The sequence below is a fragment of the Glandiceps talaboti genome, chromosome 17 (assembly GCF_964340395.1).
Source record: "Glandiceps talaboti chromosome 17, keGlaTala1.1, whole genome shotgun sequence".
NCBI lineage: Eukaryota > Metazoa > Hemichordata > Enteropneusta > Spengelidae > Glandiceps > Glandiceps talaboti.
The window spans coordinates 12,537,836-12,551,959 of NC_135565.1; the positions used below are offsets into that span (position 1 = coordinate 12,537,836).

At 36.9% G+C, this 14,124-nt stretch overlaps 2 protein-coding genes across 2 annotated transcripts in view; one reads left to right on the plus strand and one right to left on the minus strand.

Annotated features, from left to right (window-relative positions):
- Positions 1–407: 407 nt before the first annotated feature.
- On the minus strand, positions 408–7,809 carry LOC144448080 (uncharacterized). Its single transcript, XM_078138232.1, has 8 exons — positions 7,702–7,809; positions 6,178–6,242; positions 5,244–5,349; positions 4,279–4,370; positions 3,643–3,825; positions 2,222–2,470; positions 1,294–1,464; positions 408–529 (listed from the first exon to the last, which is right to left on the minus strand). Exons 1-8 carry the CDS (start codon positions 7,725–7,727, stop codon positions 408–410), a joined length of 1,014 nt encoding a protein of 337 aa, XP_077994358.1. The 5' UTR covers positions 7,728–7,809.
- A 1,531-nt stretch (positions 7,810–9,340) lies between these two features.
- The window catches only part of LOC144448081 (uncharacterized), a 43,528-nt gene continuing 38,744 nt past the window's right edge, over positions 9,341–14,124 (plus strand). Inside the window, exons 1-2 of the mRNA XM_078138233.1 lie at positions 9,341–9,498; positions 12,396–12,445. Coding sequence (XP_077994359.1) covers positions 9,471–9,498; positions 12,396–12,445 — 78 coding nt within the window. The 5' untranslated portion in view covers positions 9,341–9,470. The remainder of the gene's footprint in view (positions 9,499–12,395; positions 12,446–14,124) is intronic.

The following is a 14,124-nucleotide window of genomic DNA, read 5'->3' on the forward strand; positions in this document are numbered from 1 at the left end:
TGATCAGGGGAATTTTGGTAAAATCGATACAGTATCTCATTCACTTGACCATACTTGAAGCACAATCTTCTTGTATCTCAAAAATTGTTGAGAATTCATGTTTTACCAACTCAGCACCTTTAAAGGGGAACACCACTCCAAGAAATAAAGGAATTTGTTATAAACTATGATTCCCATGATGCAATAGCCTACAGCAGAGATACTAGTACACTATAAAGGCACAAGATCAACTTGATGTTTCTCTGAAATCACAAGTAACTGTAGGTGTTGTAAAATCATGAAATGACTCTCCAGATCACACAGTTAATGAAAATGCCTATATTTCCTGGGGTGGTGTTCCCCTTTAACAAAAAAAAACACTTTATAGAAGCTATTCTTACATAATCTGAGAGTTTTCCTTCAAGCAATTATTTTATCTTAACATTTGAATGTAATGGCTTCACTCTGGCACTCTTTGAAAGTCCAAGCCTCATTGGAGCACCGGGTGATTTTAATGATACACCTCCTAGAGGGTTAGATGAACCGCTACCTGCAATAAAGAACAGAGCAAGTAAATGAAATATGAGGTAATTAAAAGTCAAAATCAGATTAAGGTTAAAATTCAGTTGTGAAAAAAAAGTTGTCTGGCAGAGCTATAGAAAAGTTGGTATTGAACTAACGAATGTTCCTATGTAATCCCAATGGCTCTACACACTGGTAAGATACAGTTAGTAGTAGTATCCTGAGAGTGTTGGACTTAAATATTGGAGTTGAACTTGGTGATTGTATTTCTCCTTTCCTGAATTATAGATGCACACAGTATAACACAACATAATACAAATACACATGATTAGCACATAATATTCAATTTCCACTGTCTAAAAGATAGTCTCGGTTTTAAAACTGTGTAGTCATAGTAAAGCTGCAAAAGTGCAGTTAAAAATTGATTTAGAAAAATGACACAACACCAACTTTTCAAAACACGACTTTATTACATGGCACCTTGTAGGGAAAAGATATCTTATTTAAAAAAAATTAAAAATGTAAAAGTAAACAATAAACAAAAATGTTTGTAATTAAATATGGCCACTCTCAAGCCCCTGTGGTTGTATCTTACAGACTAGTGAGTGTGGAATGATACGACTGCACTGCATGTTATATTTTGCAGACCAGTACGTGATGGCTGATAGGGTCACATAGATGTAGGCACATTGCATCTCTCAGAGTCAGTACAGGATGATAGGGTGGCGTGGCATTTTGTATCTTACACACTAGGGTAGTATTAAAATTGTAAATGAACGTTTAGAGACTTACTTGATGAGCACCATGCTGGTTTTCTGATTGATAATGAAGAACTTGGACTTGATATAGTACTACTGTTATGATTACTAGACAATGGAGCTGGTGGTGTAAAACCTATACCACTACGTGGTTTATTACCAACTCTTTTAGGTGTTAGTTTACCCGGCCTGTTGATTGGTGTAACTGAAATAGACAGAAAAGGAAAGAAATGATATGAAATGGCCATATCCAGGCAATAAGAGGGAAATATAAGGTAGACACACACACACAGACAGACAGACTCAGGCATACACAGACACCCACAGATTAATAGGTACAATACTCTGCTTCATATTGCATTGGGCCCTCTCCTCCCAAGTCAGATGCCTTCTCTCTCTCTCTCTCTGTCCCTCTCTCTCTGTCTCTGTCCCTCTCTCTGTCTCTGTCTCTCTGTCTCTGTCTGTCTCTGTCTCTCTGTCTGTCTCTCTCTCTCTCTCTCTCTCTCTCTCCCTCTCTCTCTCTCTCTCTCTCTCTCTCTCTCTCTCTGTCAGAGTATATGTAAAATGTCTCAATTTATATGTATGTACATGTAGAGTGGTGTAAATAACAGTATCAAGCGAGATACTTAGGAGCCGTTACAGTGTTTCACGCTTTTGCGATCACCAGGCCACTAATGTATCATGAGTCTCACTGTGTGAAGGACTTGCACAATATCAATACAGTTCAGTTGAAACCTAAATGACTACTCTCATCACAAATTTGACATCTGTTGATGGGGTGGTGGTAGGGGTTATTTTCATTCTCTAGATGGGGTGGTGGTGGGGGTTATTTTCATTGTGGAATGATAACTGGCAGATTAGTAGGGTTCTCAGTTTCAGGAAAAACTTTTAAAATTTTACCTAATAACCCCCCCCCCCCCCCCCCCCCCCATTTTAATTCTTATCAAAAACAGTCACTTTACCTGTTGCACTCATTCTAGGCTTGACTGGTGATCTGTTGTCTTTAAAAGATTTTCCTCGTCCCCTTCCCTTGCCTCCAATACTTTTCTTCTTTGCTGACTTGATGGTACTTTTCTTTGCCTTCTGTTTTATCTCCATTTCAAAGTCACTATCATTATTATCTGAGTTGTCATCTTCAACTTCGCTATCATCACTCGAATCACTTATATCGTCCTTTGCATTAAAATCACTATCTTCATCTGAAAAGGATTCTTGAAGTAGGAATAGAACATTACAGTGCAGCTCACATAAAACATCACCTGAGTGAAAAGGATCATTCTTGCACAATTGGGGTGCTAACTATGCATTGATGCACTGTTGTTGTTGCATCAACAAAGCATCTGCATGGAACAATGCTTGCATCTCTGATACAAAATAAACAGCACTTTATCCACACATGCTATGTGACTTAGTAATAATCATGTACTCTGCTATCTGGATGCCAATAGATGCAATGTTTATAATGAGATGCTGATGCATTGTTAACTTGATGCACCGTTAATGAGATGCTCTGTGGACACCTCAAAGGTGCAAATTGAATGCTGTTTACATACATTAATCCCCAAGAGCATTGTTCATGAACTTTGCCTGCATGATGCTTTAAAGATGCAAGCATAGTTCATGCACAATATCCCATTATGCTTGATCTGTACTGTACCTAAATACACAGAACATTGCACTGCACGCAACACAAGTTGTACACATTCCAACAGAAAATATGGGATTTAAACACAGGTCACTTTACACTGTAGAACCAAGTCTCTATGTAATATAATCTGTTCCTTGGCTATTTATTGTTCTAGATTTTTAAGACAAATGTGGCATCATTCTTTCAAATTTGCATAAATAATAAAATTAAGACAGTGCAAATGCCCAGTATGGTTTGTCACCTATGTACCAAGTTTGACTGGATTTGGCTTGTGCATGTCATATATACATGTACAGGTGCAAATGGATGGACACAGACACACACAGACACAGACACATACCCGCACACATGCCAGCTCGCATGCATGCACATATGCACGCATGCACACACACACACACACACATGGATGGAAGTCAATACCTTTGTACCAAGTTTGACTGGATTTGGCCTGTACATGTCAGAGATACAGGTGCAAATGGATGGACACACACATGCACACACACACACACACACACACACATATGCATGCACACATGCATGGATGAATGCAAGTCAATACCTTTGTACCAAGATTGAATGAATTTGGCTATTGCATGTCAGAGATACAGGTGCAAACAGATAGATAGAAAGATACACGCATGCATGCACAATACACAATACACAATGTACAATGTACAAGGGTAGTATCCCCTTTCAGTCTTTGCTTATTTGAAGATCCCAAAAAAGTCAACTCACCATTTTTAGCTTCAGCAATCTCTTTTGATTTGCTTTTCTTTCCTTTTTCCTCTTTATTTTCTACTATTTTTATTTTCTCTTTGCTATCATCTTCGTGAAAACTTTCCGAATTGTCTATATTTTCTGTTGTTGTTTCTTCTGTTTTTGCTTTTTTGCTATCTTTTGTTGTTGTTTCACTTTCATCTGAAAATACAATATTTTGCAGAAAGTTCTCATGAGCCATGATTTACATGTAATAGTAGGGAAATTACAAAATAAACCCACGGTCAGGAGTGTCAGAATATATGTATCTTTTAAAGGAGAATGCCACAAACAAAGGCATTTTCATAAACTATGGGTTCAAGAGAGTCATTTCATGATTTTACGTCACCTACAATTACTTGTGATTTCAGAGAAACATCAAGTTGATCTTGTGCCTTTATATAGTATCTTTGCTATGGGCTATTGCATTATGGGAGTAAGCAGAACTAATATATTCATGTTTGCACAATGAATATTCATGACTCCTGAGTGCTTACTCCCTTGAGTGTAAAACATCTCTCATTCAAGTTACCATTAAAAGCGTGATAATACAAAATTACTGTCATCGTGATTCTTGTGGGTTTTTTACTAAAGGTCAAAGGTCAATATAGTTACCTGTTGAGTCATGTGATTCTTGGGATGATTGCTTTGATAACTCAAGTGCTAATTCCAAATCGCGTTCATAAAGTTTGTCATCAAGGGAAGCCCTGTGAAAAACATGAAATCAAGATGGAAATATATAATATCCTAATGCTATCCTGACGAGTAATTTTGTTAAAGGCGGTAAGCAGGTAACCTCTGCTTGAGTTCCCCAGGCATTTTACTAGCTAGGGCAATTTTACCAGATTTCTTCCTCTTTGTTACTGAGGTTTCCAGACCTTAGCAACAATCACTGTCATCTACATGTACCTATTCTTGAAGTCAGCACGTTTTCTGAAGAGGGTAAAAATTATGTTAAAGCCTCTGTACTTTGTCATATTTCAGTTATCCACTTAGCAGCAAATTTCAGAAAAATCATGCAACAAGCACCCCCCCCCCCCTCCCCCCCAAAAAAAAGGAAAAAAAAAGAAAAAAGAAAGAAAAAAGAATTGTGTCTGGTCAGGACATTCTGTCTAACGTGGTGCGATGACATGCATGTTTTTTTGGTGTTTTTTTTTGATTACCAACAAACTCACTCAATCTACTATTTATGGCCAATTACTGTTCTTTTTATTTAGAGCGAGTGTGTATGTGGGGCAGATGTCATTTGCTTTTTCATGATTGTTTCTGCAATAGTCATCACTGAAGTAGGGAGATTTATTTTCGTGTTTCCCAATGGATCTGCAGACTGAAAGGGCTGGACAAACACACACACAGAAAAAGACCGCTGACCAGAAACAATTCTTTTTTTCCTAACATCCGTGCATGACATAGATGCCAACATCACATGCAAATGATATGTTAATGATATTCATATAGTTATGTAAATTTATGTATATTAGCACATATGCTTCATTTTTATCTTGAGGAGAACACTGTCACTCCTATTAACCATATAAAGAGTGTACAAAACAACGAATCTTTTAATTTACATTTCATACCTTTCTTTTCGTTTCTTTGTGTTACTGTCTTTTGATTCTTTTTTCTTCTTCTCTTTCACTGTTTTAATTTTTTTGGCTGGAGGAGGGGTAGGTTCTGCAAAGTCATCTATAATGACAAGAAGTTATGACAATAGAAATTAAATTATTGAATTCAGAGTAAAATTGTTGCATTTAATTACAAGTGTCGGATCACTTAGTCCAAATTTCAGCTCATAGCACTTCCAACTTTCACCCCTGATCATAAAAACCAGTCTGCCAGAAGACAGATCCATATTATCAGTTTTGATTTACACTGAACTTGTTTCTCTGAAATCACATGTATTTGTGTAGGTGATGTGAAATCATGAAATGACTCTCTAGAAACCATAGTTTATGAAAATGTCTCTATTTTTTTGGAATGGTGTTCCCCTTTAACTGATTCATTTTCATGTTAGGGTGACTCTATTTTTCTCTCTTCTGTTTCTCATTACCTGACAAACCCAAGTTTTCAGCTCTGACATCAAAACAAAACATTTGTTCACCCACTCTTAATATTTTGTGGAACAGCTTCCTTTCTGACAAGAATAAGCAAGTGTCTGGACTGTGGATGTCATCTACAGTCATCGCGGAAATGAGGACACGTGTTCATGAACAGAGTACATGTATTTCTTTCATGACAGAAGTTTTTCAAGTACGTGGGCTGAGAACATGCCAATTGTGTAGAGAAGCTGGGAAAGGGCTTGTTACCAGAAATCCGATAAAAAGAAGATAGAGAGCAGGAAAAGGAGATGCAGAGAAACATGAAGAAGATGGTTTTTATTTTTTGTACTTTTTTTTATTTGACCGACCGACTGACCGACCTACAGTTGCTATGAAAACATGATAAGAAACATAAAAAAATATGGGGTGACTCTTATGAGAAACATGCAATGTAAAATAAATAGCGTTAACTTACCATCACTGTTATTTCCACTGTCGACATCACCAAACTGACTGTAGTCTACTTGTTTTCTAGTTCTCCTAAACAAAAAATCAACAACAATTCATTATACCACATGTAAACCAGGTTGGATGTGTTCACACAAAAAATATGGGTTTTATACCCTGGTTGTACAAGGGTTTGTCATTATGTATGTCACTTGTTCTGAGGTACTCAAGTGTGAGTCAAATCCGCATTATTCCTGATTTTTCATAGATCATACTTGTGGAAGTATAATCATATTATTCCCAAATATTTTTTCTTCATTCAGCGAGAAAATACTTGTGACCTATGAGTTTTGTCATTCCTCATCTATCGACTTGCAGTGACAAGGCCCCTTAGGTCACTCATATTTTCCCTGGCTAAACAGAGAAAAATATTGGATAGTAGTATCTAACTGTAGCAGTATTAGTAATAGTAGTCCTTGCATAATGGTAAAGCAACATTGCCTGGAAGGATAAACCACTCTTATAATTATAGAAATGTTTACAGATGCGTTCACCTAACTTCTAGAAGTGAACTGAAAGATTTGGACTTAAAAGGCCTGAACCTGCATCCAGCTATTCTAGTTCCGAATCCTATACATGTACGACACGAGTTACAATAACTATGATCATCTCCACTCACATGATCGTAGTAATTGCAACTCATATCATGTAGGAACTAGACTACCATCCGCCAATCATCAAAGTACTATAACAAGGTAATGATCAATCAGTGAGACTTCTATGAAATACATGTCTTCCTCTACTTCCATGTTAAACTTAAAATGCAAACTTCAAGTTTCTGCAATCCGCCCTGCCATATTATTTGATTCTGCACAACTTGAAATATGGCATGGAAGTGTTCAAGTTTATGATGACTATGCCTATAACTTTGGTTGCTCTGTCTCTGTGCTATACCTACTTGCAAGTTGCAGACACTGAGTAATTTGGGACTCGATTCTGACATTGTCCCTGGACCGAGCCCCGACTTACAAATGTACACCGCCTGCAATACTAGAAGAATGTCTGTCTGTACCAACTTCTCAATACTATATAATGGGTCCAAAGGTTCAACCACTACGTGCTACTGTGCTATGGTTTCACCTATAACGACAGATCTTCCAGCTTAGTCCTGCTTGCAGACGGAGTACATACATTTGTAAATCGCGACGTTATTCTGACACTGTACGTCTCTCTTCCTTCTACGGACAATATCAGACTCGAGTCCAACCATGACTAGTTAAGGGCCAACCGTTGATCTATTGACAATGACACAAATTGGGGAGCTTTATGACGTCTTGGCGGTGCTTTCTTTACCCAGTTCCGTTTATTTAGGACACACCATTTAAAATGCATCGAAACACTTGCATAGTGCAGGACTACTAACCAAAGGTCACCCATCAACCCCAATGTTATTGTTCTCTGTTGAGCACGTACGTAACGATATCACCAAACTACATGAATGCCCGATTCGAATTCACGTCGGACATAGGCATCGAGTGAATTCTAAACTTACCGTCCCGATCTCCTTGAGTCTGTCATAGCTTATCGATCCGATAAAAATAACGCAAGATTGAGAAAGTTTATCAAGTTCAGAGAGCAGTTCATAAGTCGCCGCCAAACCTCAGCTGCGATCAATGCCGATCATCCAAAGCGATGGATTTTGAAAATGTGCATTCGAAAATCATTTGAATCAGTAATATTCGTCAAGTTTGATTTGTAGGAATTATTTATCATTGAAATCTAATTTATTTCCAATATATATCAGATGTTTTTCTTTCAATCATTTGCCGTTAAATATTTGATTTGAAATTTCGAACAATTGTTCTGCAAGTAGCATACTTCAAAATAGCGCATGTTTTTGAATATGAGGGCGCAGTAACTGAGAATGTAACTGGGCCGGGATGTCATGCTGGGATGTCGGCAGCTAACTCGTCAGGATCTCGGATGCCATCTGTGCCGGGTCCAACCACAGTCTGGCAGCGAACAGGGGCGCTGGTGGGAAGTGACTTTTTATAGCGGAAATGGGCAAATAAGTGGAAATGGGTAATTTTCCATCATCAACGCAGAACTGGCAAGAGTATTTTTTCAGAAACAATTTGTGGTTTGAGGTATAGAACAGAGTATAGAATACGTGATTGCTACCTGAGGCCAAAGTACCGTACAGTCTACATCCGATAATAATAATTAGCAGCTAGCTGTCTTTTAATAGACGGTGGAGAAGCTATGCCTTAACATATCCAAGATTTTACATTTGGGAAAGGAAGTTGAATGTCATTGAATTGAATTGAATTGAATTGAAATGAACTTGTCTATAAAATTGAACTGAACTGAACTGAAATGAAATGAAATGAAATGAAATGAAATGAAATGAAATGAAAGTGAAGAGACATTGAATTTAAACATCATTTCACCAAAAATGAAAACAAATGGTGCAAACTGAAGGAGCACTGTATTATTATTACAGCGACCAGTGACGGTAGTATTATAACTTTGTTATATTCGCTGAAATGTGATAAAACGCAGATTTTGACGAGCGAATTAGCTGCAATACTTATAATTTTGGCTTTAGAGTAGTTGTTCTTCTGTTTTTGAGCTTTTTTCCCTGCTAGCTTTTGGGGGTTTTTTTTAGTGTTTTTTTTTCGTTCCGGGGTTTAACATCAAAACGAACTAAACAGAAAAGAACCACCTCAAAATTAAAAACTAATGCCCGTTGTGTTATCACATGTACGTTTTGTGTATAGTTTTAGGGCCTATGATACCCGAATTGAGTGATTTTGCAATAATCGGGTGAACGCATTGAACCATTGGAGACTGTTTGTTACTGTTAGTGGGAAAATAAAAAAAAAGTTATGAGAATATCCCTAGTGTCGGCAGTCTATGTAATGGTCACCCCGTTAGAGATTAAAATCTAGGCCCCTGGGGAAGAGGCGATCACTTACGAAAAACAAAGGATAATACACGAAAGAAATAATGGTAAGTAAAGGAATCCAGTCGTCACTTGTGTGAGACACCACTGTGATACACATATATCAGAAGAGAAGACGCCCTCTCAGTTGTTGTCGTTATGCGTTAAACACATGTGCAGCCAAAGTGTGGTACGGTGACCTCTGACCCAAAACAAATTCCAGTCTCTCTCTCGTGCGAAGTTGCTAGCGCCATTTTGATGGTAGTCTGTGATTCTACTTCTTTATACATAAATGTGATTATATATAAACATATTTGTGACTGGGAAGTTTAGCAGTATTAGAGGAAGCGTCTTAAAGAAGTTTGTGATCGTCAAACATGCCGTTCAAAAGAAAGCCTCGTGGCGGTAAGTTTGTGTTTTGACTTGTGTCGAAGTAGCATTAAGTTCGAAATACATCTAGAGAGTAAAGGTCGTATCAAAATTTACATGTGTATGAAGTGTGTAAACACACCATATTGGCAACAAATACGGTGTGTCTAATGATATTCACTAGATTTTAGTATATATTTTCCCCACCACTCACTCGATATACCTAGATATTATCAGTGCATCAGAATCGGTGCCTGTTGGAAATAACATTTTTTGTGTTTTCCTTGATTTTAAAAATTTGGCCACATATTGAGTGTTGCCAAGGTCCCACTCCTTTTCACGTGAGACTTGCCAAATATGTCCAGTCCACCTGTCCTTGGCGTTAGGATAAAGCAGTTTTATTACTACAGACACTGCAGGGGTGGCTTCCTCGAAATGTGCAGTTGTTTCCGCCTTTGTCATATGACGGTGAAGTTGCATAATCGTGCGTCCGGTCACTACAGATTTCAAAATCGTTCAATATTGTCATAAACAACAAGGATTCGAAGGAGTAAAATGCAGAACAAGTAAATTAGGGGTACTTTGAAAACGTTTCTGAGAGTATTCACAGATGAAGAATACATCGACTTATTTTACTTCTCTCTCAGAGCCATTGAAACAGCTTAAACATCGATCATTTTCAAATTCAGCATGATTGATTGATTTGGACATACATTGTACGGTATGGAGCTATGAATGCTTACAGTGACAAAATAATATATACAATGTATTCACTCTCCTCTAAGCGATTTAGATGGCTCTTTGTCATTTCTGGTAATAAGTACATGTCGGTGTTGAGGTCATGTGTGACTGACACTGTGTGTGGTGGTGGTGGTGGTGGGGGAGGGGGGGGGGACCTTGCAAGCTCATCCCTGTCAGAGTCTGCATTGTACTTAGTCTAGTTCCAATACGACCGTGTTACAATTTACACTACATGGTTATCTTCACACATTACATCTAGTCAAAGTCCTTACGCTAGCACAGATATCTGTGCTACCCCAACAGCGTTCATATAAATGTGATGACTTTATCGCATCTCCTCATGATTTTAGTTTAGTACATCTGTACTAATTGAATATTAATGCAGCAATTGTCTTTAAGGAAGTAAACCAATTACAACTGCCTTGTCAATTTGTGATAGATTACTACTAACATGTGCCCAGCATGGGATTTAGCCAGATTAACGGTAAAATGATTGACTTTGACTAGACGTTATGCGTGAAGATAACGTACTGTAAATCATAACACGTTGATATTGGAACTAGACTAGAGTCCTCAAGCATTATGCTATTTTTCTGACTCTCATTCTCCACCAGTCAACCTCTGTATACTTTACGTCTCAAAGCCAAATTGTAAAATTTAATTTCAAGCCCTGCAGTCTTTAATATGTAAGCCATTAGTATTATACAAGTATTTATGCATTGTTCAAAAGTCATGCTTGTTGGTTTTTATGAGTATGAAATTGTGTTCATTGTTTTGCCAGTCTCATTCTGATAGTCCCCAAATGTCTTCTCCACTGTAAAAATCTCTGGTGGTTCCCAAACGTGTAGACTTATATTTGATGCCACGTGTACATGTAACTGTGTGAAATGATGAATCATCTAATAACATAAAAGAACAAAATACATTGTATATATGTTAACAAAATGAACCAGGGAACTGTTAAAAATAAACAAAACAAAAAACTTGTGTTAACTAAAAGAGTAAATCCTTAACTATAAGTACCAAGGCACTGTTAAGTAAACACACAAAGACTTTGTTAATTAAGAAACAACGAACATGTTAACTAAATGAACAAATCTAATTGTTAACTGAAAGAGCAGAGACGCTATGACAAAACGTTTGTTACATGTAAACGTACAGATTTTAACAAAATGAACAAAGACAATTTATACTGTAAAATTAAAATCATAGTATGTACTACAATGTACTTGGTGATGTGTACACCTGATGTCATTTCATACATACATGTATTGGCTCTTTGAAGAGTTGAAAACTAGGCCAAACTGTTCTGGTCAAAGTTCATCTTGTAGTAGTACAGTATATCATCTTGTACATGTTTTACCAGTCTGTACAAGTCTCCACTTGTACTTGTCCCTCTGCCTGTACTGGTTATAGAACAAACACACCTTGGGAGAAATAGGCTTAAAATGGCACAAGCTGAGTTTGTTAGTGTTTTACTCAAGTGGAAATATACCTAATAAAACTACATTCCAGTGTAATGTTAAAGTCAATACATGTCTTCTGTAACACTGTGATTGTCTGCTGGTATTGTTCAAACAGTTCACTGCATAGTAAGAATTTCCAGAACATTTTTTTGAGACACATCTGTATCATAAATTATGTCATTGAATCGTTTACGAGTTACATCTTAATACCAGGTTTGAGTTCAGTCAGTTGCAAGTGGTGGTTAAGTATGCTTATGTAGGTGCAAAAATGCAAGTACCTTTGAAATATGCAGTAGAAGCTATACCTAAATATGTATAAACTCAGCTTGTACCCCTTAAGTTTCAGTAACTGATATTATCAGAATACAACTACATATGTAAGTTTTGTCCACTCCAACTCAGCAGACATGCGTCTAACCTCAGCCAGACTGAATAAATCAATAATTTGGAATCACTAAAAACAGTCCAACTATAGAGAATACACACTGATATGTACATGTATATGTAGGGAGGATAGAACTTGAGTACATTGCATATGAGTTTGATATTAAGAAAGTTTGGTTCCCAGGGTGATTGAATTCAATTCTCATATTCAAAACACTTACACTGTTTTATAACAATGACAGGCCATTGTGATTATTTGTTTTATGGTCTGACATGTATGTGGCCCGAGTTTTGAATCACTTTTCAAAATAACAACATTTGTTTTGTTTTTTTCCACAACAGGTAATGATTCCGATAATAGTATACCTGAGTTAACACCAATATCAGATGAGGTAAGTACATTGTTGTCAAAATCACAAACGGATAGTAGCTACCTGGGGCACAAAAAAACAACAATAACTCCAAAGTAGAGGCAGAATTACAAGTATTAAAAAATGTAGATAGTAGCAGCGGCACAAAAACAATAACTCCAAACTGAGGTAAATTATTAATGCTAAAAAAATGTACATGTACGTAAAAAACACTAATTCCTAACCACTACCTGTAGTTTGGTAGAAGTCAAAATAATAATGTTGTGTCCATGTAAAGACAAACAAGCCTCTCGTAGTTTACATCAGGATTGGTGTAATGATGTGGTTATGTCTTCTGTATTTATTTAATTAATAGACTCAGCAGATAGAATCAGCTGGGTTCATCAGTTATATGCACATGTTACTCATTAACATGGGAACCAAAAAATCTGCTGATTCTGGTTGGAGTTTGAATCTCTTTGTGTCCAGTGTTTACACAGACATGTCCTGAGATAACCTTTACTGTAGGCTTGTAGTCTAGAGTCTAGCCATTGGGGTTTGAATCTTAAGTCTGTCTAACTCAATGAGAAACCATGAACCAAAAGTTGTTCATGCAAATGAGGTAAGGGTGACCAATTTTTAAAAAATGTTTCTCATTACTTTTTCATAGCAACTACATGTATGGGTGGGTTGGTTGGTCGGTCGATTAAAAAAAAAATCATTTTCATGTTTCTGTGCCTTGCCGTCTCTATCCCTTTCCTGACTTCTCTACACAACTGGCATGTTCTCAGTCCCCCTACAAATTGGCCAATAAATTATTCAAACAGCTGTTATGAAAAAGAACCTTGGAACATATCCATAAAAATGATTTATGTACATGTATTTACACGTACATGTAACCTGAGTAAGGCCAGAGATGTGTACATTGCATGCTAATCTCACATAGTGTTGTAGCCAAGCTTTTAAGTTTTAAAACCCTGGTAACAAACATGTACATGTAGAACTCTCACACACTACAATAATTTTGGTGGGGAAACCCCTGTAAATAGAATGAAGAACCTAAGTATGATTTATCTATCTGTACATGTATGTCGGACAAAAACAATATTACAGCTAAAATGATGTTGGTTTGGTGTTTCACTCATGGGGACATAACATTTTTGACACAGAGATAGACTATTCAGCTCAAGACGTAACAATAACAGAGACACAATAAACACAGCAGGATCCATTGCCCAATCACATTGAACAGTGATAAACATTGCTATTATTTCACACTGCAGAAAAAAACAGGCTTCTAATTAAAACATTACAAGTGGAGTGGTGGACTTGATGATTTTAATGGCTTCAATTGTTTATTTTCTAACTGATAATCAACATATCAACTTGACCACTTCTACATCCCCACTGTGCACGGCACCTATGTAATTGTTTCTTTTGCATTAGAAGTTGTGTGAGTGTGTGTAGAAAATGTCATGTTACATGCGTGAAACACCAAGGCAACATCATTTTAGCTGTAAAAGTATCCTTAATGATTAACTAGGAGTGTACACAATGCAGTGACATACAAAACCTTTTATAGCACTATAATTTATCTTCTTGACCAATAACCCAACATGAGTCTTATTAAATATATTATGGTGTTGTTGATTTGCTGTTATCACTAAGTGTTAGCATATAATAATTGTGACAGTGTTAAAGATATTTAGCCAACTGTTCCT

Coding starts and splice junctions, on each gene's coding strand:
- LOC144448080 (XM_078138232.1), bottom strand. CDS start 7,727: ATGACAGACTCAAGGAGATCGGGACG. Junction 4,371..5,243: donor ACAAAGAAACGAAAAGAAAG/GTATGAAATGTA, acceptor TGTTTTTCACAG/GGCTTCCCTTGATGACAAAC. Junction 1,465..2,221: donor GCCTAGAATGAGTGCAACAG/GTAAAGTGACTG, acceptor TGTCTATTTCAG/TTACACCAATCAACAGGCCG.